At 38.5% G+C, this 23174-nt stretch overlaps 1 protein-coding gene across 1 annotated transcript in view; it reads left to right on the forward strand.

Moving 5' to 3' along the window:
• Positions 1-810: 810 nt before the first annotated feature.
• Positions 811-23174, forward strand: part of APOOL (apolipoprotein O like) — a 38695-nt gene continuing 16331 nt past the window's right edge. The window contains exons 1-5 of the mRNA XM_045847453.1: positions 811-905; positions 13533-13637; positions 17195-17314; positions 20914-20968; positions 22859-22957. Of these exons, the coding sequence (XP_045703409.1) occupies positions 891-905; positions 13533-13637; positions 17195-17314; positions 20914-20968; positions 22859-22957 (394 nt within the window). The 5' untranslated portion in view covers positions 811-890. The remainder of the gene's footprint in view (positions 906-13532; positions 13638-17194; positions 17315-20913; positions 20969-22858; positions 22958-23174) is intronic.

Raw genomic sequence — 23174 nt, forward strand, 5'->3', positions numbered from 1 at the left:
ATATGTCGGTGGGCAGATTATGAGCATCTTTCCTTAGAATCATTCACTGGAGGCGTAGTGTGGATGTTGCTTATGTTAGGAATATTGCATCTATGCACAATATATTTTCCTTGCAGTACCGAGATGATCCTTATAAAGTCTAGCGTAGGTCATGCCACATTTTTTGCTGAAAACCATTCTTTGATTTGTCATTCAGAATCAAATGTAATGTCACTGCTCTTCCTTCTGCTTGGAACCCTGTTCCCTAAGTTCCTTCTGGACTTTTCGGAAATGTTAGCTTACTAGAAAGACTTTTCTTAACCTGTGTAAACCCACGTTGTTTTTCCTTCATAGTATCTAGTACTTTGTAACATTTATTTGTGTCTGTTTTCCTCTTGGAAACATACGATCCATTGGTGTAGGTAGTATGTTTCGTTCTGTAACTTTGACAGGTGCTTAGCATATAGTAGGTGGTTAGTTACATAGTTTTAGAATGCGTGACCTTGTCCGTTTATCTCAGAAGTAACGTTTGCTTTGTGACGATCTAGTTATTTATTAAGGCGGTCGGACTTTAGTGTGAAATCTTTAGCCCAATCGCATGTGCCTGACACAACGAAAACAATGAAATATTCTGCACCGACCAAAGTAACTTTCACCTGGACTATGGGGAATATTTTCAAAGGCTTTATAGGGAATCGAGACAGCCAAGCAGAAGGATGAGCCCTTCCTCTAAAAGCCAGCTGATGCACATTGTAGCAGCTTCCCGGGGAAGCCGTGGGAGGGCGGAGGAAGGGCGGGAACCGGCAAACAGGGGGCGTAACCAGGCGGAGCTGCAGCGAGCGGAGCTACGCCGGACTCTTTTGTCCGCCTGTGCTCTCCGTACGAAAACTTTGGCGGAGAGGGTCACAGACATGGCGGCCGTAAGGGTAAGTTGGTGGGAAAAAGCTTGCTTACTTTTCCAGGGGGCGGATAGCATTGTAGTATCTATGGAAGGGAGCCCCAGAGCTGCCGGAAAGGCACCCACAGCAGTCGGCGGGGTGGGTGTGAGCTTGCAACCGAGCTAGCAGGGCCAGGGGATCCTGAGTGTTGGAAACCTGAGCACACCCGCCGCTCCCGTGGCGAGTTTTCTCAGCCTGGGAGTGTAGTCTGTCTTGCATTGCCCACGACTGGCTGTTTGCACAGCGACACACTGCAGAGTGGGCGACCAGCGGCAGCGGGCGTCTGGGTGCTGAACTGCAAGAGGAGAGTGTGCTGAGCATCTGCCTGGGTGTGCAGGGCCCGGCCTCATGACCCTTTGAAGGACTTCGTTCAAACTTTATTTCCGTTGAAATACACCAAGATAGACACGTCTCACAATGTCTGTGCAGGTCGCGGGGTTTGCATTCTGTCATTCATCTGCGATGGAATAACAAGCCTTTTGGTTTTGAGTGACTCCTGAGCAGTTTGCATACTGGAAGCGACTACGCTGGCTGCTAGCTGCACTTGCCTAAGTAGATTTCAATAACAGTAGTCATGAAATATCTATATGTAACGCGGGATTTTAGTTGTTACATACACTGCTTTCAGGAGATACAAATATGAGTAATTCCGTTCATTCAGGTTTTAAATCGCCTCCGTATCCGCCTTGATTCGCCATTCTCACTCCATTTCTGCAATTCCTGCTGTAACAATTTACCTGGCTTATAACGACACCTTTTTAACTGGAGTCACTGTCTGCAGCTTGAATCTCAAACAGTCTATTTTCCCGTGCAGTGCCACGCTGGTACTTAATACACACATCTGATTATGCCCCTCCCCTGTATAAAAACTGTTATTAGCACTTCATTATCTGCCATCTGGTGTCACATCAGACTCCTGTGTCTACAACACCCTGCCCCGGCTTTACAATTCCATGTCCTGTTTCTGAGAAACACTCATAACATCTATACTCCAGGCCCTCTCCCCCTCACTTTCTCTGGCCCTGAAGTGCTATTTTCCTTTCTCATCTACAGAGTTCCTGTTCACAGTTCATTTAACAGATAAAGTTGTCTTGCCTATACATATACTAACCACAACATGCCTTTTTCAACGTAGTACCCTAGGTCCTGGCCAGGTAGCTCAGTTGGTTAGAGCATCGTCCTCAAATGCAACAAGGTTGCAGGTTCGGTTCCCTGATCAGGGCACATACAAGAAGTAAGCAGTGAATGCATACATAAGTGGAACAACAAGTCAGTGTCTGTCTGTCTGTCTATCTCCCCCCCCCCCGCTATGAAATTGATACATACAATAAAAAAAAACAACATAGTGTCCTGAACCTCTTCAATCTAATTTAAATAACTTTACTTTGTGCTCCAAGAAGACCCTGGACATACTCTTACCATACAACTTACCACGTTACAAGTCATAGATGATTTCCTTGTCTGTTCAACCATTCTAGACTATAAGCTACTTGAGGACACTAATTATAACATTGTTTCCATCCTTAGTACATAACACAAGTATGACTTGTATCAGGTACTCAATAAGTTCCACATAAATAACTACCAGACAATGAGGATAAAAGACATTAAATTAAACAGTGAAGATGCAACATGTAACGCAAACAACTGTCATTTGCAGCAAGGTAAGAGGCTTGCCTCAGGAGCAAACCAGAACACTATCTTGTCACTGAAGCTTAGAAAAGGAGAGAGTTGAACACTCCTTTGATTTGGCCACTAATAAGTCACTATCAGCAACCATTTGTCATGTGCTTACCACAAAGCCAGACACTATGTTCAAGTTCTTCCCATCCATTATTTTACTTAATTCTCAAGACAACTTCATGTTCTGGTATATGATCAGTCTACAAATGAAAAATGAAGGTTTACAAAATGTAAGGAAATTGTCTCAACTTATAATGCTAACAGGAGCTGCAGTGAGATGAACAGATCGAAGTGAAATGGTACACGGACAGCCTAGATTGTACGGGGTTCAGAAAACAATTAGGGGTGGAAAACTGGCATTGATTTATCACCTACTTCGGGCAGCTGCTTTACGTATCTTCAGTTTAATGCTCTTGGTGACCCTAAGAAATGGATAGTGTCCTCATTTTACATATGGAAAAACTTAGGCTTAGAAAATAGCCTTGCTTTACGTCATTGCTTTACATCATAAGTGAAACAAGCAGGTTCCAACACACATATACTTGTCTCCAAAATCCATGATCTCTCCACTAATATTACCTCCTTCTGAAAGAATGGTGTACATTAGTCTTTACAGAAGTAATGTGGTGAAAGAAAAGAAAAAAATCTTAGGAAGGGGTAGTAAATTTTTCGTTTAAAAAAGTCAAGATACTGTATGTCCGTTATGTCTCAATTAAACTGGGGGAAGAAGGAGACTGAAGCGTATTTGCACATAAGGGGAAATGTACCAGGAACTAGCATACAGAAAAAATAGTAAGACTAATCACAGCTATTATGTTATTGAATGTTTACTGAGCTGAGCATTTTGTTAAACATTTTATGTGAAGTTTCTCATTTACGTTTCACAGTGGCCCTGTGAGCAGGTTCCATGATTATCAACATCTCACACGTACGGAAACGGAGCTTTTACAAAGCTTGAGTAACTTGCCCACACAGTACTGTGCAGTAGACCTGCGTCCGAAATTGAGTGATCTGAGTCCAGATCATGGGACTTAGGCTTGAGGAAGCATCTGTGAGCTGAGGTACCCAAAGCATGGTCTGTGTTACCTTCGAAGCCCCAGAGTTCAATGCAAAGAGTAAGGTAGAGATGCTTCCTGAAGGCTGCTAGTTAACTCTGCAAAAAACTCACATACAGCTTGACATACAAGAGCTTGTTGAACAGATAGGATGGCAGAACACTGATACACAATCACCCTTAAGGAACAAGGGTGTTCCTCACTGATCTCTTCTGCTGGCTTTTTTATTGTCTTATCAGATTACACTAGAATTTTCTTTTACGGAATTTAATAAGTAACACTGGTTAATAACACTATATCAATTTCACATGTACAGCTTTGTATTGTGACATCTTTATTGTGTGCTCGCCACCTAGACTCCTTCCGTCACTGTGTATTTGACGCCCTTTTTTCTCTTTGTCCATCCCGAACCTCCTGCCCTCTAGGAACCACCATTCCGTTGTCTGTGTCTATCAGTTTGTTTTCTCATTTTTATATTTGTTTTCTTCGTTCATCTGTTGCTTTGTGATTTATATCCTGCGTATGAGTGAAAGAGTTTGTAACTGTTCTTACTCTTTTTGTCTGGCTTATTTTACTTAGGATAATACTCTCAAGAGTTACCTATGCTGTCACAAATAACAAGATTTTATCTTTTTATGGCTGAGTAGTATTCCATTATACATGTGTGTTTTAAAATTTTTAGAGTAGGCAAAGAGATTAAGAAGTACAGATTGCTAGCTACCAAGTAGTCACGGTGATGTACAGTACAGCTTAGGGAATATAGTGACTAATATTTTAATGATTGTGTATGGTTCCAGGTAGGTACTAGAAATATCATGGGGACCATTTTGTAAGTTATATAAATGTCTAACCACTGTACTATACACGTGCAACTGATATAATATTGAATGTCGGCTGTAATTGAAAAATAAAAAATAATCATTAATATGTTAGGAAAAATATTGAGGGGAGTGGGGTAGATTCACAGAAGAGGGATTGCTAGGTCACACCTCACACCTGTTGAGACAAAAGCTAACAAGTGTCAGGGAGGCTGTGGAGAGATGGGAACCATCACAAACTGCTGATGGGAGTGTAAACCGGTGCAGCCACTATGGAAGACAGTCTGGAGGTTCCTCCAAAAATTAAGAATTGATTGCCAAGTGACCCAGCAACCCCTCTTCTGGTTAACTACCCCCCAAGTTTGAAAAAGTATATTTGCAAAGAGATATGCACCCCTATGTTCATTGCAACATTATTCACGGTTACCAAGGCACGGAAACAATGAAAATAACCCTCGACAGATGATTGGATAGAGAAGATGTGGTACATATATACAATAGAGTAGTACTCAGTCGTAAGAAAAGACGTAATACTGCCATTTGCGACAGTATGGATGGACCTGGAGAATGTTATGCTAAGCAAAATGAGTCACTCAGAAACAAAGTAAGAACCATATGATTCCACCCATATGTGGGATATAAAACTGAAACTCATAGACACGGACAACAGTATGGTGGTGACCAAAGGGAAGGGGGTTTAAATAGTGTGCTAGGAAAGCCAGGGCAATGTATTTACTTGCAGGGCAGTAATCTGACTGACAACAGAATTATTATTTTGCTTTGACAATGGTAATTAGAGTTGGTTGGAATCAGATGGGATTAGAGTGGTGGCCATTGGCTGGGAGGTTGATGATGATGATGATGATGATGATGGTAATGATGATGATGATAGTTAATGATGTGAGCCCTTTTTCTGTGCTTGTCCCTGTGAGACAGGTAATATTACATATGTGGAGATTAATACCAAATCTAATCATTTGTCCAAAGCCATACCACTAGTAAGTAATGCAGCTAGAATTTGTATGTAGGTCAAACTCCGAATCCTGTCCTCTTTCCACTACTTTACCAAACAGATAGTGAGGGCCTGGTCTAGGTTGGTGGCTGAACTTCAATCTTGTTATTTGTAAATCTCTGTATGATAGAATTCTATTCTAGAACCTGTTATATTTTGGAGGAAGGCAATTTTTTTTTACAGTATACATTCAATTTTATTTTGTATTTCAGGTGTGTAGCATAATTGTTAGACAATCGTATTTTACAAAGTGTTCCCCCAGATATTTCCAGTGCCTACCTGGCACCAAACACAGTTATTACAACATTATAGACTGTATTTCCAAAGCTGTACTTTACATCCCCCAAGACTATTTTGTAACTGCCAATTTGTACGTAATCCCTTTACCTTTTTACCCAGCATCCAACCCCCTCCCCTCTGGCAACCTTCACTCTGTTCTGTATATCAGTGAGTCTGAAGCCAGTTTTCATGTGCCAGTGATTTTAAATAAGTCATTTCTAATTTTGAATTGACAAGTCATTATTTTGAAGTTACAAATACCGGTAGTTTTAATTTGAGGTTTTACTTTGTAAACCTACAATCATCTCGGGTAAAATTTAATGCTATTTAACTTATCAGACTTAGGAGACTTGAGCTTTTTTAATACTCTCAGTCTGATACTTGTCAAATATCTGATTTGATTTTCTAAATCAAGAGTTGGCACTTTTTTTCCATAGGACCAGATAGTAAATATTTTGGACTTTGCAGGGCACATAAGGTCACATGTTCTTTTTTACTTGTTTATTTTTGTTTTTACAAGTATGTAAATATTAAAAACAATTTTTTAGCCCAGAGTCCGGCCTAGATTTAGCACTGAGCCATAGTTTGCTAATCATTTCATGTATCTCTTGGCCACTTTTATCTCTTCTTGGGAGAAATGTCTGTTCAGGTCCTCTGCCCATTTTTAATTTTACTGTTTATTTGTTTGGTGTTGAGTTCTGTGGATTCTTTATACGTTTTGGAGATTATCCCTTACCAGAGCTATTGTTTGCAAATATTATCTCCTATTTGGTTGGTTGCCTTTTGTTTGTCAGGAGTTTCTTTCACTGTGTAGGAGACTTTTGGTTTGATGTAGTCCCACTCATTTATTTTTGTCTTTACTTCCCTTGCATTTGGAGTCATTCATAAAATCCTCTCTAAGGACAGGGTCCACAAACTTAGTACCTATGTTTTCCTCTATGTAATATAATGTTTCACGTCTTATATATCAGTCTTTGATCCATTTAGATTTAATTTTTGGACATGGGGACAATCTGTAATCTAGTTTCATTCTTTTGCACGTGGCTTTCCAATTTTCATAGCACCATTTGCTAAAGAGGCTTTCTTTTCTCCATTGTATGTTTTTGGCTCCTTTGTCTAAAATGATTTGCCCATAAACGTCGGTTTACTTCTGGGCTAACAATTTGGTTCCATTGGTCTGTGTGTCTGTTTTTCTGTGAACACCATGCTGCTGTGGTTGTCATCACTTTGCAATATAATTTGAAGTCAAGACAGTGTGATGCCTCCAGCTTCATTTTTTCTCAGGATTGTTTTGGCTATTCAGGGTCTTTTGTGGTTTCATAGAAATCTGATGATCTGTGCTGGACAACCTGGATAAAATGATTAAATTCTTAGAAACGTATAATCTTCCAAAACTAAATCACGAAGAATCAGAGAATCTGAATAGACATATTACAGCTAGTGAAATTGAAACAGTAATCAAAAAACTTGCAACAAATAAACGTCCTGGACTGAATGGGTTCACAGGTGAATTTTACCAAACATTCAAAGACCTAACACTTACCTTTCTCAAACTATTCCAGAAAATTCAAGAGTAGGGAAGATTCCCAAGCTCATTTTATGAGGCCACCATTATCTGTAATGTAAACCAAAAGAAGCACTACAAACAAACAAAATTATAGGCCAGTATTCCTGATGAAATTAGATGCTAAAATCCTCAACAAAATATTAGAAAACCAGATCCACTAAAAAGATCATACACCATGATCAAGTAGGATTTAGTCTAGGGATACTAGGTTGGCACAATATCCACAAATCAGTAAATGTGATACGCCACATAAACATAATGAAGGATAAAAATCACATGATCATATCAATAGATACAGAAAAAGTATTTGATAAAATCCATCAACAATTTTTGATAAAAAGTCTGAGCAACCAGGCAATAGGGAACATATGTCAACATAATAAAAGCCATATATAACAACCCCACAGCCAACAACTTACTCAATAGGCAAAAACTACAAGTGTTTCCCTTAAGATTGGGAACAAGACAACAATGTCCAGTTTTACCTCTCTTACTTAATGTAGTACTGGTGTTGTAGCCACAGCAATCAGACAAGAAGAAGAAATAAAAGGCATCCAAATTGACAAAGAAGAAGTAAAACTGTCATTATTTGCAGGTGACATTATATTCTCTATAGAGAACCCTAGAGATTCCACCAAAAAACGACAAGAACTGATAAGTGAATTAAATAAACGAGCAGGATATAAAATAAATATCCAGAAATCAGTTGCATTTTTATATACCAATAATAATCTATCAGGAAGGGAAATTAAGGAAACAATCCCATTCACATATGCTTCAAAAACATTGAAATACCTAGCAATAAACTTAACAAAGGATGTAAAACCTGTACTTGGAAAATTATAAGAAATTGAGGAAGGTACAAATAAATGGAAGCCTATACTGTGTTAATGGATAAGAATTAACATCATTAAAATGTCCATAATACACAAAGTAATCTATATATTCATCACGCTTCCTATCGAGATACCAATAGCATGTTTCCCAGGACTAGAACAAATATTCCAAAAATTGATATGGAACCACAGAAGATGCCAAATAACCACAGAAATCTCGTTTTTTAATTTAAAGCAAATTTTTCTTTTTTCAATTACTTTATTGTTGCTCAATTACAGTTGTCTGCATTTCCCCCCACCACTCCCCTCCACCCCAGCCAAACCCACCTCCCTCCCTTGCTTCCACCCTCCCCCTTGGTTTTGTCCACGTGTCCTTTGTAGTAGTTCCTGAGAGCCCTTCCCCCACTGGCCCCTCCCCCCTCCCCTCTGGCTGTTGTTAGATTGTTCTTAATTTCAGTGTCTCTGGTTATATTTTGTTTGCTTTTTCCTTGTGTTGATTATGTTCCAGTTAAAGGTGAGTTCATATGGTATTTGTCCCTCATCTCCTGGCTTATTTCGCTTAGCATAAAGCTCTCCAGTTCCATCCATGCTGTTGCAAAGGGTAGGAGCTCCTTTCTCTCTGCTGTGTAGTATTCCATTGTGTAAATGTACTGCAGTTTTTTGATCCATTCATTTACTGATGGGCACTTAGGTTGCTTCCAGCTCTTGCCTATTGTAAATTGTGCTGCTATGAACATTGGGGTGCATAGGTTCTTTTGGATTGGTGTTTCAGGATTCTTGGGGTATAGTCCCAGCAGTGGAATTGCTGGGTCAAAAGGTAGTCCCATTTACAGTTTTCTGAGGAAATTCCATGCTGTTTTCCATAGTGGCTGCCCCAGTCTGCATTCCCACCAACAGTGCTCTAGGGTTCTCTTTTCCCCACATCCTCTCCAACACTTGTTGTTTGTTGATTTGTTTATGATGGCCATTCTGAGTAGTGTGAAGTGGTATCTCATTGTGGTTTTAATTTGCATCTCTCTGATTGCTAGCGATGGTGAGCATCACCTTCTTACATCATACACAAAAATAAATTCAGAGTGGATTAAATACTTAAATGTTGAACTCAAACTCATGAAAGTCATAGGAGGAAACATAGGTAGTAAAATCTCAGACATTTCTTATAGCAGTATTTTTTCTGATTTATCTCCTCAGGTAAGGGAAAGAAAAGAAAAAATATATAAATGGGACAACATTAAACTAAAATGTTTTTTCCCAGTAAAGGAAAAAAATCAACAAAATGGAAAGACAACCCACTTATATTTGCCAACAATGTATCTTATAAGGGATTGATATCAAAAGTGTATAAAGAACTTAACACAAGTCAACACCAAAAAATAATCCCCTTAAAAAGTGGGCAAAGGACCTGAATAGACACTTCTCCAACGAGGATATGCAGAGGGCTAATAGACATATGAAAAAGCATCAGAGAAATGCAAAGTACAGCCACAATGAGATGTCACATACTGGTCAGAATCACTATGATCAATAAATCAACAAACAACCAGTGCTGGTGAGGCTGTGGAGAAAGGGGAACCCTTGTGCACTGTTGGTGGGAATGCAGACTGGGGCAGCCACTGTGCAAAGCAGTGTAGAGATACCTCAAGAAATCATAAATGGGTCTGCCTTTCAACCCAGCAATCCCACTTCTGGGAATATTTCCAAAGGAAGCCAAAACCCTAATTTGAAAGAACATAAGTACCCCTGTGTTCATTGCAGCGTTCTCTACAGTCGCCAAGATATGGAAGCAGCCCAAGTATCCAGGAGTAGCTGAGTGGATAAAAACAACTATGGGGCGTTTACACAATGGAGTACTACTTGGCCATCCAAAAGAAGGAACCATTCCCCTTTGTGGCAGTATGGATGGCCCCGGGGAGCATTATGCTACATGAAGTCAGCTAGTGACAGACAAATAGCACATGATCTCACTCATGTGTGGAATCTAATGAACAAACTGAACTAACAACCACAATAGAGACAGACTCGTAGATACGGAGCAGGATGACAGCTGTCTGTCCCGGACAGGGTGGGGGGTTGTTGGGTAGGCGTGGGTGGAAGGATTGAGCAAAAAGCAAAAAAAGAGAAAAATGTCATGGACATGGACAGCAGTGTGGTCATTGCCAAAGGGAGGGATTGAGGGAAATGTAAGAGAGCATAACACGTATCTCATAAGTTTTTATACTATTTCTTTAAAAAACGTCATTGGCATTTTAATAAGGATTGCATTAAGTCTGTATATTGCTTTGGGTAATTAATATGGCCATTTTAACTACATTTGATTCTTTCAGTCCATGAACAAGGAAGGGCTTATTGACTGTTTTAATCATAAATGGATATTGTATCTTTTATCTTTTCTGCATATTGATAAGATCATATGGTGTTTATTCTTTTTTTGTTAATGTGGTCTATTACGTTGTTCTCTTTGCGTATGTTGCCCCTGGAATGAACCCCACTTGATTGTTATGTATTAATTTAGTGTGTGGTTGTATTTGATTTGCTAGTATTTAGTTTAGGGTTTTTGCATCTGTATTTATCAGAGACATCGGTCTGCAGTTTTCTTTTTTGTGTGTTATCCTTGCCAGGTTTTGGTATCAGTGTTATGCTGGTCTCGTTGGTCCCATCCCATGTGTTAGGAAGTATTGCCTCTTCAATTGTTTGGAAGACTTTGAGAAGGACAGGTATCAAATCATCTTTGAATGTTCAGTAGAATGCACTAGTGAAGCCATCTGTTCCTGCGCTTTTACTTTTTTTGGGGGGTGCGGGGGTTGGTGCTAGTTTCAGTTTCCTCACTGTTGATCTGTCTACTCAGACTTTGCAGTTCTTTGTGATTCAGTCTAGGAAGGTTGTATGAGCAACGGAAGTGCCCTTTGATAGCGGATTGGATACAGTAGATGTGATACATGTTGTATACAATGAAACACTCCTCAGCCGTAGGAAAACACAAAATACTGCCATTTGCAACAACATGCATAGACCTTGAGAATATTACGCTAAGCAAAATAGTTCAAGGCAGAAAAAGTCAGTAACCGTATTATTTCACTCATGTGGGATAATTGAAAGTAACAAAAAAATAAAAATTCATGGACTCAGACAACAACATGCTGTTAGCAGAGAGGAGAGAAGCGGGTACTAAAGGATAAAGATCAAATACGTGGTGACAGATTTGACTGTGGGTGGTGAGCACACAGTGCAATATACAGATCATGTGTTACAGAAACGTACACATCAAACCTCTATAATTTTAGTAACCAGTGTCACCCCAATACATTTAAGGTAAAAACAAATGTATCAGAAAAAAAAACCATCAAAGTGAATGCACCCTGTGCTACTGAGTTTTTTAAGCTATGTTATTGTTTTAGGCTCCAGTTTATTTAGTCAGCCAAGACTCAAGCAGTATCTATGAATTTATTTTGTAGTCTACATTTATTACTTATTTTATTAATCAAAGTAAGATGATTATGTTGAGAACTTTGGGGTATTGAAAAGTTTTCATCCCTGGCTGGCGTAGCTCAGTGGATTGAGCGTGGGCTGCGAACCAAAGCATCGCAGGTTCGATTCCCAGTCAGGGTACATGCTTGGGTTGCAGGCCATGACCCCCAGCAACCGCACATGGATGTTTCTCTCTCTCTTTCTCCCTCCCTTCCCTCTCTAAAAATAAATAAATAAAATCTTAAAAAAAAGAATAAAAAAAGAGAAAAGTTTTCAGGCATTAATATACTTGAAAAGTATTTTATATCTAGGAGTAAGATCAAATAAGGGGTTTTATAAATAGCTTTTAAATGTTGTAAGAATTGGCATCCTTCATATAATCACTTCAGAGCTTTAGTATCAGAGTATCTCAGGAACATGGGGGAGCATTCTTGCTGGCATCGTTTTAATGTGTTTTTTATTGACCCCTGACATAGGTATGGAGCGGAAATCTTGTTATTTCATTAGTGGATACCTACTGTGTATAAGAAATCAAAAGTAGCGTATTTGGGGAGGTCATGCCCAGAGAAATCATTCTCTGATGCTAATCTGTACTAGAGAGAGGCTTGAGAAGGGAAAACTAGGAAACACATCCTCTGATTAGTATTGAGTTTTCATTTTACCCTGCATATTTTTTAAAAGATTTTATTTATTTATCTCCTTTCCCCTCTAGGGAATCAGGCTCTTACAATATATATTCCCTGGAAAGCATTTCATTTGGTCTGTTGAATAGATAATCTTTGGGGATTACGTTGGTACGCGAATAAACATTGAAATACTTCTTAGAGACAGTAATTTTCCTGCTTTTTAATTCAAATCAAGATATACCCAAAATACAGGCCACTTTGGCTTTACACTAAGCATGAAACAGGGAAAAAGGAAATGCATTGGGAAAGTTAGGAGCAAAGAATTTGTAGTGTAGGAAATTATTTTTATAAACAGTGTACATTGGAGCCCTGGCTGGTATGGCTCAGTGGATTCAGCATGGGCCTGTGAACCAAGGGGTGGTAGTTCGATTCCCAGTCAGGGCACATGCATGGGTTGCAGGCCAGGTCCCCAGTCGGGGGCATGTGAGAGGCAACCACACATTGATGTTGCTCTCCCTCTCTCTCTTTCTCCTTCCCTTCCCCTCTCTCTGAAAATGAATAAATAAAATCATTGTAAATAAATAATAAATAAATAGTGTACATTTGTATTTCCAGATTTAACCTCATTCACTCAGTACTTCAAAATCACCCTTTAGTTTTTTTGTAGTATTGATCAATTTTGCACTATACCATATCATTTATTCATTGTGTTTATTGTCCCTGTCAGCTCCACTAGAATGTCACCTCCACGAGGGCAAGAATCATTGTTTTATTCTGTGACATATCCTAAGCCCTGAGAGCAGGGTCTGGGATACAGTAATTGCTCAGTCAGTGTTTGTGGACTCAGTGAGTACCAGGATCAGTCAATCCTGCCTCATCCTCCAAATCTTATATTCACTTCTTCCTGGGAATGGTTATATTGCTGTATTCCATGTGAAGTAGGTAGTTAACTAAAAAAAAAGAATAATAATGAAGCTATGTGCCTCAAAAAAAAAAAGACTCTATCATTTAGCATGAGAAGAGAAGTTTAGGTTTATATTATAAAATTGTGTTTTTTTTTATTTTGGGTGAACATGTGTTTCTTGTTGACGCTATTACAGATGTTCCCCCCGCTTTGCCCAACTCCACCCAGCCCCCACCCCTGAAGAAGTGACTTGGGCTTTTAATAAGTTTAAGTGAAAGCCGTAGAGTTCCTCAGATGCCCCAAACATTTATTGGGAAGTGGAAGATGGGGAACTTTTTATTTTAAAATATTTTTGATATATCTTTCTCAGATGGCAAAGCTCACAACCACACCTGCAGGTCTGACGTTTGCGTCTATACGTGTGCATGCAGCCAAAGAAGAGGAATCCAAAAAGCAGCTCGTGAAACCAGAGCAGGTAATTTGCCTACAAATGTTTGCGAATATTTTAATAATTAGGTATGATAAAATGAGTTTTTATTATGCTGTTGTGAGGTCTATTCATCAAGAATGTCTTTAAAATATTTGTTAGGCAAATTTTGTAATTTGAGAGAAATAGTTTCAAGGTATCTTAAAATAAGCAGTGTATTATATTTCACCCAGATCTCTAACGCCCTCCCTCTAAGGAAAAACAATTAGTGCTTTTTCTAAATGAATAATGAATTATAACTGTAGAACTGTTAAGCAGTCAGATTTTTCTTTCTTGAAAGTTTATGCAGGGACACCTGATATTTGGAAGCTTTAGTTTAAAAAATTCATTAAGATCTCATTTTTGAAAGTGACTTTAGATGTTCTCTACTTCAGCCGTCTGTATGTTACTGTGATGCCCTCTACCATAGGTACACTAAATGGCCATTTCTCTTCTACATGATTAAAGCTATGGATAGAGGAACCCACAGTTTTGATAGGCAGCCCATCCCATCTGCTGACAGCTCTCATTGAATTTAAGGTCCTTCCTTAGGTCAGACAAATCTGTGTCATAATAAGATCTGAGCATTTACCTTGTACCTCTTGCATTGGTACCTTCCAGAAAAATTCCCTCTTCCACCAAACAACTCTTCAGATGTGAGTTATACTTTAAGAACTTTTGCTTCCCGAATAAGTACATTAGTAGCTTTAGCCATTCTTCATGTGTCCGTAGCTTTGAGTTCCATCATTATCATCATCATTCTCTGCCAAAGTATTCAGGATGATTAGTATTTTCTTCAGTTGTAAGTATTTTGACCACTGCTCGATAGAGTCAGGCTCTGACTTCTCCTCTTTACATAATATATTTGTATTGAAACTGCCTAGGACCATGTTCACTTTTATATGTATTTTTGTTTTGTGTCCTCACAATGAGTCTTGCTTATGACCTTCGAGCATGACATAGTGAACTTGCAGTTCTTAAAATGTATTAAACATTTTACTGTGGGCTACTGGTAAGCTCTGTCTTTTCTCAATATGTATTTATGCATACAGACGTTTTGGATTCAATTGCAAGTACATATATGCCTGTTTAACTTTCATCTTGGTGATCTAATTTATCATGCAAGCCTGTTGTTATCTAACTGTGATTACTGATTCAGTTGTTTCTGTGTTTTTCTTTTCCAGCCTTAGGTCACACTAAGATTTATCTGCATACTTAGAAATGTACACTTGAGTCACACAGGTTTGAATCAGAATCTTGACGCCACCACTGACTGTTTGGATGACACTGGAAATAATTTTTACTGGTGGCTCAAATATTCTTTTGTATGCATTTACCATTATCAGATGTACAACTTGTATAACTTCAGAAAGCGTAGCATATGTCCAGTAATTTGTTCACTGTAATAGTGCTTTATCAAGGCACTTTCCACGTAAGTCTGTATGTACATCTATAACTATTTCTGTAGAATAAATTTCTCAGAATGGAATTATAGGTCAGAATACATGAAAAGTATCAAAACATTGTCAAACTGACATGCATAACATTTAACAAAAATTATTTCCAGAGCTCCCATTGCATGCATGTCAGGCACTGTTCCAAGCACTGTATTATAATAATAATAATGTAAAGTTTTAATCATTTTTATGAACAGTCCAGGATAGGTTCACTTCCCTGCTAACTTGCTGTCTCTCAGTATTCTTTCTCCTCTTTTAGTCTTAGAGGGATGATGTTTTTAAGCCCACCTTGACACTCTCATCTTTGGAAAGCTCAAAATATAGGTAGGAAGATTAGTAACTTGCATTTGTCCCTAGCAGCTAAATTTGCATATTTCTGAATTTTAAGATGTGAATTTCTGAGGTACTTTTATCGTGTGAAATGAATTATGAGTCTGTTTACATCCATTTACAATAAAGCCTCTCGTAAGTAAAACACTGTATAAATGAGGTGTTCTGCTTAATTGAATCTGCTGGTAAACTTGGGGCTAACCCGAATGTCTTTTTTTTTTTTTTTTAGTTCAATTCTTCTTGTTAAACATTTAAAAATATTAATATGCCCCTGCCTTATTAAATACCATCTGGTAAATATAACTGAATATCTCTTTATTAGAAAACTCTGGAGAGCCATGAGGTGATTGTTTTTTTTTTTGAAATGATGAAATTTGAAGGACTCTGACCTGTACAATGGCTGGCAGTGGGCTGTGTGTATACGTGGTCAGCTATCACTGGATTTTTCTTTTTATAATATTGCTATGATGTGAGTTTGACTCATTTTCTTGTTGTTGGCTTATTTTCACCACAAAAAAATAACACAGGAAAATACTGATTTGGGAGTTATATTTACTCTCATTCACTTTAATTTAAATGTGGTTTTACAGTTTACTGAATTGAATCCTACTTTCTAACAAACAAAATGGAAACAGACTCATAGGTAGAAAAGAGACTGACAGCTGTCAGAGGGAGAGGAGTTGCAGGAATTTGTGAAAAAGTAGAGCGGGATTGCAAAAAAAAAACAAAAAACAAAAAACCCAAAACTCATAGAGACAGATAATCGGTATGGTGACTACCAGAGGGAAATGGGGTGGGGGAGGTAGGAGAGGGTATGGGGGATCCATGGTGACGGAAGGAGACTCGACTTGGGGTGGTGAACACACAGCACACTATACAGGCGATGTGTCATAGAACTGTGCACCTGAAACCTATATAATTTTATTAACCAATGTCACCTCAATAAATTGATTTTATATATATAGATATATATTAGGTCTGCCCCGAAAAAGTCCAACCATTGTTAATATAATGAGAACGGTTTGTTCAACATCATGTAACCTGGCAGCCAAGGAGAGTGGACTGGAATGCACATGCGTGAACAATGACAACTTCACTGTACTAGTCAGTGGGGGCGGTGCATGCCATTGAGTGACCGTGTGTACTGTGTGGCTGTCGCATTCACAATGACTAAGTGAGTAGAACAACGAATCTGCGTCCAATTTTGCATAAAGCTTGAACATTCCTCTGTGGAAGCTGTTCAGATGATTCAGAAGGCCACAACTATGGACCACTGGTGATTGACAGCTTCATCACGACAGTATGCCCACTTAGGCATCATGTCTCATGCAGAGGTTTTTGGCAAAACATCAAATCACCAAGGGAACTTAGCCCACTTACAGCCCAGATTTGGCCCCTATGACTTCTGGCTTTTCCCAAAGCGAAAATCACCTTTGAGAGGGAAGAGATTTCAGACCATTGATGAGATTCAGGAAAATACGACGGGGCAGCTGATGGCGACTGGGAGAACTGTGTGAGGGCCCAAGGTGCCTACGTTGGAGGGGACTGAGGCATCCTTGTCCTATGGACAGTGTTTCTTGTATTTTCAACAAATATCTCCATTTTACATACTACATGACTGGATACCTTCTGAACAGACCTCATATAATCAGTATTTTTAGTTGTTTTTAGCAGGAATATTGATGAGGATTCCTATTCTGCCATATTATTGGAAAAGTAATTGCAGCTACTTTAGATGTTTGAAATGAAGTGTTTTGGGCTTTTGTTTTTTGCCTCCAGCTGCCCATATACACTTCACCACCTCTCCAGTCTAAATATGTTGAAGAACAGCCTGGTCATTTACAAATGGGCTTTGCCTCCATCCGTACCACCACTGGTCGTTACATTGGCTGGTGCAAGGTAAGTCTATTCTAATCGTTCAATATTGCAGGTTTCTGCTTTGTATTACGTACCAGTCGTTCCAGTTCCCCATCGATCTGTAGCAAACTACCCTCAAAGTAGTGGTTTAAAACAACTACCATTGTATGATATTTCATAATTCGGCAAGTCAGGAATTTGATCAGAGTTCAGACAGGTGATTCTTTTGTTGTATGCGCTGTTCACAAAGGTCATTCACAGAGGTATTCATGAGGTGAACAGGCTGATCCAGAGGGCCCAAGACAGCTTCATTCTCATCGCGAACAACTTGTCACAGGTGCTAGAGGGCTGGGCTCAGCTGGGGATGTTGACCAAAGCACCGAGACATGGCCTCTCAGGCCAGGAGGCCAGATACCTTACATGGGCAGTTCAGAGCTGCTATAGAAAATGTTACAAGAGGCCCTAGGCAGAAGTCACCAGGTTTCTTACCTGTCCTCAGATGTCCAAGAAAGTCACTTCTAAAGGTTGCTATTGTTAAGTCACTAAGGCAAATCCGGTTTTAAAGCAGGGCCGGTGGGCGGGGGGGATGCCACTCCTCAATACAAGTAACAGCAAATAATTTGTGGCTGTATTTAATTCACTGTGCCACTACTTCATAGATTAAAGTAGTTTAGCAAGCATTTATGTTACCTAGCATGTATGAAACATGTTTGGCCTGTTACATGAAGTTCTGAGATTACTTCGGAATGTTTTCTTATTTGACTAAGCAACATTTTCATTTGTTTTGTTTAGCTCATAAGACCATTTTGACTATAGTCAGTTATTGGCCAAAACAGAATTCACCTGATTTTAATACTTAGCCTTTGATCAGCATTCCCAGCAGTGGACAGTATTGATGTTTCATTATCATCACGTCAACATAGTTGTATTAGCATCAACATGTCCAATGTCAGTGTCATCGGGATAATGTTGGTACCATTGTTTTCATCATACTGAGCCATTAGCTGTACAGATTTACTTCAAATCTAGCCTATCCAATTGCAACCCCTTGTGCTTTTTATTTCTAATCCATTCTTTTTAGAAAGAAAATTCTAGCCCTGGTTGGTGTGGCTCAGTGGATTGAGCACCAGTTTGTGAACCAAAGGGTCACTGGTTCGATTCCCAGTCAGGGCATATGCCTGGGCTGTGGGCCAAATCCCCAGTAGGGGGCGTGTGAGTAGCAACCACACATTGATGTTTCTCTCCCTGTCTTTCTCCCTCCCTTCCCCTCTATAAAAATAAATAAATAACATCTTTTTAAAAATTTTTTAAAAAGACCGAAAATTCTAATGATCTGATTGAAATCTGTGAACTCTGGTCATTCCAAAGTATATTTAAGACATCTGATGAATATATGGTGTTATTTCTAAAAATTTTTGCCTGTTAGATAATTCTGATAATACTAGTTATACGACATACTCTTAATAGTTTAATCTCAGAGGGAAATATCTTAACTAATTAAGATGTGAATCATTTCAGCAGCTGGATGATTCACACTTTAGTCTCCTGAGACCTAATTTTCTATAGTGTTGTCAAAGTTATTTTCAGTGAGGCAAATTGTCCCTGAGAGATACTTAAATTGCTATTATAACTATCACCCAATTAAAACAAAAAGACTGAAAGACCTTTATAATCTTTAATATCCTGAAACAATTAGGTTGAAGAAGGGCACTTTTAATGCGTTTCATCTTCAATGTAAACAGTGTTTGCTCTCTAATTTTTCTCTAAAGATGTAATATATTCTTAAAAAATTATTTCTGACTCAAATTATATTCTGCATTACACTTAGAGTCATTCAGGGAAAATTCAATTTCTACTCCTACTCCTTGATGTTTTGAAATTGAGGTAGCAGTGACCCCCAGTGGTAAAAAGCGAATTCCTAAACTCAGCTAAGGAAAATTTTCCCAGAGAAGTGACTAGTTTGTTTCTTTGACAGTATGATCTCTCAATCAATTAGTCAATAGGTATGACATGAAGATGAACATTTTCTCACGACACAGTCCCTAAAGAGAAGTAGTTCAGTGGGGACTTTGTCCAGTTTGTGTTTGTACAGCCTGAACATGATGAACAGAATGAACCTACGCATCTCTGAACACCATGGAAATATGTGAGACAAAGTTAGTAATACCAAGATACGTCAACAGCAGTAACTCATTCCTTTCACATCTAATATACTCATTTCTATCTATTTTCTTTGCTTTGAAAATCTCGTTTTTGATTTTTTTAAAGGTTTTATTTATTTATTTTTTGAGAGGGAAGGGAGGGAGAGAGAGAGAGAGGGAGGGAGGGAGGGAGGGAGGGAGGGAGAGAGAGAGAGAGAGAGAGAGAGAGAGAGAGAGAGAGAGAGAGAGAGAGAGAGAGAGAGAGAGAGAAACATCAATTTGCAGTTGCTAGGGGTCATGGCCTGCAACCCAGGCATATACCCTGACTGGGAATTGAACCTGCGACACCTTGGTTCGCAGCCCGCGTTCAATCCACTGAGCTACGCCAGCCAGGGAAAATCTCGTTTTTGATTTTATTCCCATGGCTTGAGCGCAGCTATTTTAGAGAAGAAGACCATATACTTAGATTGTGGTTTCTGGTTCCTTCAAAATGGAATACAGCATGACCATGGGCAATTAATAGGGGTAAATCATTGCATGCCTCCATTTTTTAAAAGGATTTATTTGTAGAGAGAGGGGAAGGGGGGAGAAAGAGAGGGAGAGAAACGGCATTGTGTGGTTGCCTCTTGGGCGCCCCCTACTGGGGACCTGGCCCACAACCCAGGCATGTGCCCTGACTGGGAATCGAACCAGTGACCTTTTGGTTCACAGGCCTGTGCTCAATCCACTGAGCCACACCGGCCAGGGCTCATGCCTTCATTTTTCTTCTCATGTAATTGAAATAGCACTTATCACTTAATAAATGTGTGTAACAATATTTCTTGCATAAAAATGAATTAGTTGGAAACAGGTAAAAGGAAACATTTGATTGAAAGCTTTAATCCCTCCATGGGTTAATTAATCTTGATTCGTAGAGAATTTATGTTGCTACTTAAAAACAGTATGGACACTAGCTTCTGTAGCATGATTTCTATCCTGAGATAAATGTCATGGTTAGGTTTTTTCCTCACTCCAGTGCACGCTTAAAAAAGACAGAAGGTGAACTTTTCTTTAGGCTTTTTGTTGTTGTTTTCTCCACAAATCATTATGCTGTTGCTGCCGCATCTTTATTAATCAGATGTTGCTTCCAAGCTGAAATATGTTTCTCTTTATGCTTTATTGAATTCCATTCAGTTTTCTAGGCCATTATAAAATCAGATGATAAATCTTTGTATTTTTGCCGTAAGTTTAATATGCACTGCTCTGATGATTTCATAGGCAGTACTGTACTTGTTTATTTGGGAAAAATAGTGCACAAATATTATGCATGTTAAATAGAATGAAAAGTAAGAAATAAAGAGAAGCTAAGTTCAACAAATAGCCTCATAGTGAATAAATAAGAAAGTTAGATTTAGATTTGGGTGCAATGCTGAATCAACATTTTGATAAAATCTCAGAAATGTTATTTAATTATCAACATTTTTAGTAATGCAGATATCTTTTTTATCCCTTTTTGCCTAGGGTGTTTATGTCTTTGTGAAAAATGGGATAATGGATACAGTACAATTTGGAAAAGGTATGTGAGTGAATTTGTAATTAGGAATGTTCTGTTGTCTTTTTAACTTGCAAGGTTTAAAAGTGAGAAAAATAAACATGGTGTATTATCTCTTATCATGTTTTAGCAACTGTAAAGATACTGTGCATGGCAGTTTATGATAACGGTAACAGAGCAATTGTATTTGTAATTTATTTGGCTATTATTATGTGCTAAGTCACTATGATAAGCGTTTTACATAATTTATCTGATTTGCTTTTGGTAGCAATTTTGTGACTGTTGGTATCATGATTATTCCCCTTTTACAGATGAGGAAACTGTGCTTTAGAAAGATTAAATAGATTACCAAGACCACATAGCTAGTAAGTGGCTCCGCCTGTACTCAAACTGAGGTCTGTTTTAAATTATATACTCATAAAGCAGAAATTAGAAACATATCTCCATTGTCATCACTCATTTTAAATAAGTGCTGTTTGTTGTTAAAATATATAGTATTTTGCTCTTGATTGTTAGGAAGCCCTGTACCAATCAGTCATCGTAGGATATTCGAGTTAATGTTGGAAAGCAGTTGTATTTGAGTCTTTAGTTTGATAGTGGTGTTTGGCTGCAGATATAGCTTCCCAATAGTTTTGGTGTAAGCCAGTTGTCAAAATGAATGTATACAGCACCCAAAGAGCAACCAAAATTTTAAGTCTGTGCAGATTGATAACCTGTATATGTATTTTCATTATTTAATGTATGTGGGAATTAATTCCAAATTATATTCCTCACCAGTCTTGAGGAATCTAATTAAATTACTGATTGCCATTAAATATTAGGTTGGCCAAAAAGTTCATTTAGCTTTTTTCTGTGCAGTGGCTCTAGTTGTCTTTAACTCCATTTGCAACAATTTTGTTATATTGTGTTGTGATAGCTGTCATATCAGCATGCATTTTTTTAAAAAGTGATCAAAATTGGTGAGGTTTTGTGCAGCCACTTTAATGTTGAATATGGAAGATCATACACAAAAATGTTGGTGTATTATAATTATTATTTCGAGAAAGGTAAAAACACAACTGCAAGGGGAAAATCAGGTTTGTGCAGAGTATGGAGAAGGCGCTGTGATTGTTCGAATGTGTCAAAACCGGTTTGTGAAGTTTTTCTTACTATTGACATTTTGGCCAAACGATTCCTTGCTGTGGGGCTGTCTTATGCATTAGAAGATGTTCAGCAGCAGCCCTGGGTCTACCCACTCAAAGCCAATAGTGAGAGAGAGCCGGCATACTCAGAATATCCAAATCAATAAAGTTATTGGTAAAAATGAAAAATGAGTCTTTTATATTACGGAAAAAAACTGAACAATCTTTTTGGCCAGCCCAGTAATGAGCCTACGATAGGAGAGCGCAGTTTTGAACTATATAGAACCCATACAATTTAAATATGTAAAAAAACAGGAAATCCGGACTTCTGCCCACTTCCCATCTGCTTTTTGTTTAGGCCACTTCTCGTCCTGACCGTCTTGGTCTTAACCAAGAGCAACAGTGGCTCTAAGGTGACTGGGTCGTACCAGTGTTTGAGCGAATAAGGCCAGAGGCATTTCTCTTATAGGTGTATAATACTTAGACAATCAGGAATTCGCTTCAGAGTAATCCATATTAAGGCCTGGACTCTAGCGTCACATTTCATTCAAGGGTAGTAACAACCTGTATTATTCAGAGAACAAATCTCACGAAATATCAGCTGTGGAAGGAAGATTTAATTCTGTAACAAGGAACTGTTGTAACTAGCTCTGTACGTTGGTACTCAGAGTCATTATTTGGTGTTGCTCTTTTGAAGAGTATTTAAACCATCTGCTCTTACCTCTCTCTAACGTTTGTGTATCGTCCCCGTTGCAATAAGTGACTTATATTCATTTTTAACTGATTTCTTGAGATGCATATGTTTACCTGAAGAATCCACCTCGAGATTTTCTGCCCAAAATGGGAGTGATTACTGTTTCTGGATTGGCAGGCTTGCTGTCAGCAAGAAAAGGTAGGGGTTAAACATATAAATATTCTCTTTTCCAAATCTATTATATTAATTTCTGGTTTTTACTGTCACAGGAAAACCTCTTCTCCTTTACTGAATATTATTAGGATAGGCTACCTTAAAATATTTAGGTTCTATAGTACAGCATGGTTACTTTTATTTTTTTTTGTTTTCAAGAATATAGCTACTTCAGAAGATGTGCAACATCATTCGTTACTAG

This window comes from Phyllostomus hastatus, unplaced genomic scaffold, assembly GCF_019186645.2.
Source record: "Phyllostomus hastatus isolate PE091 unplaced genomic scaffold, TTU_PhHast_1.1 phas_contig_551, whole genome shotgun sequence".
Taxonomy (NCBI): domain Eukaryota; kingdom Metazoa; phylum Chordata; class Mammalia; order Chiroptera; family Phyllostomidae; genus Phyllostomus; species Phyllostomus hastatus.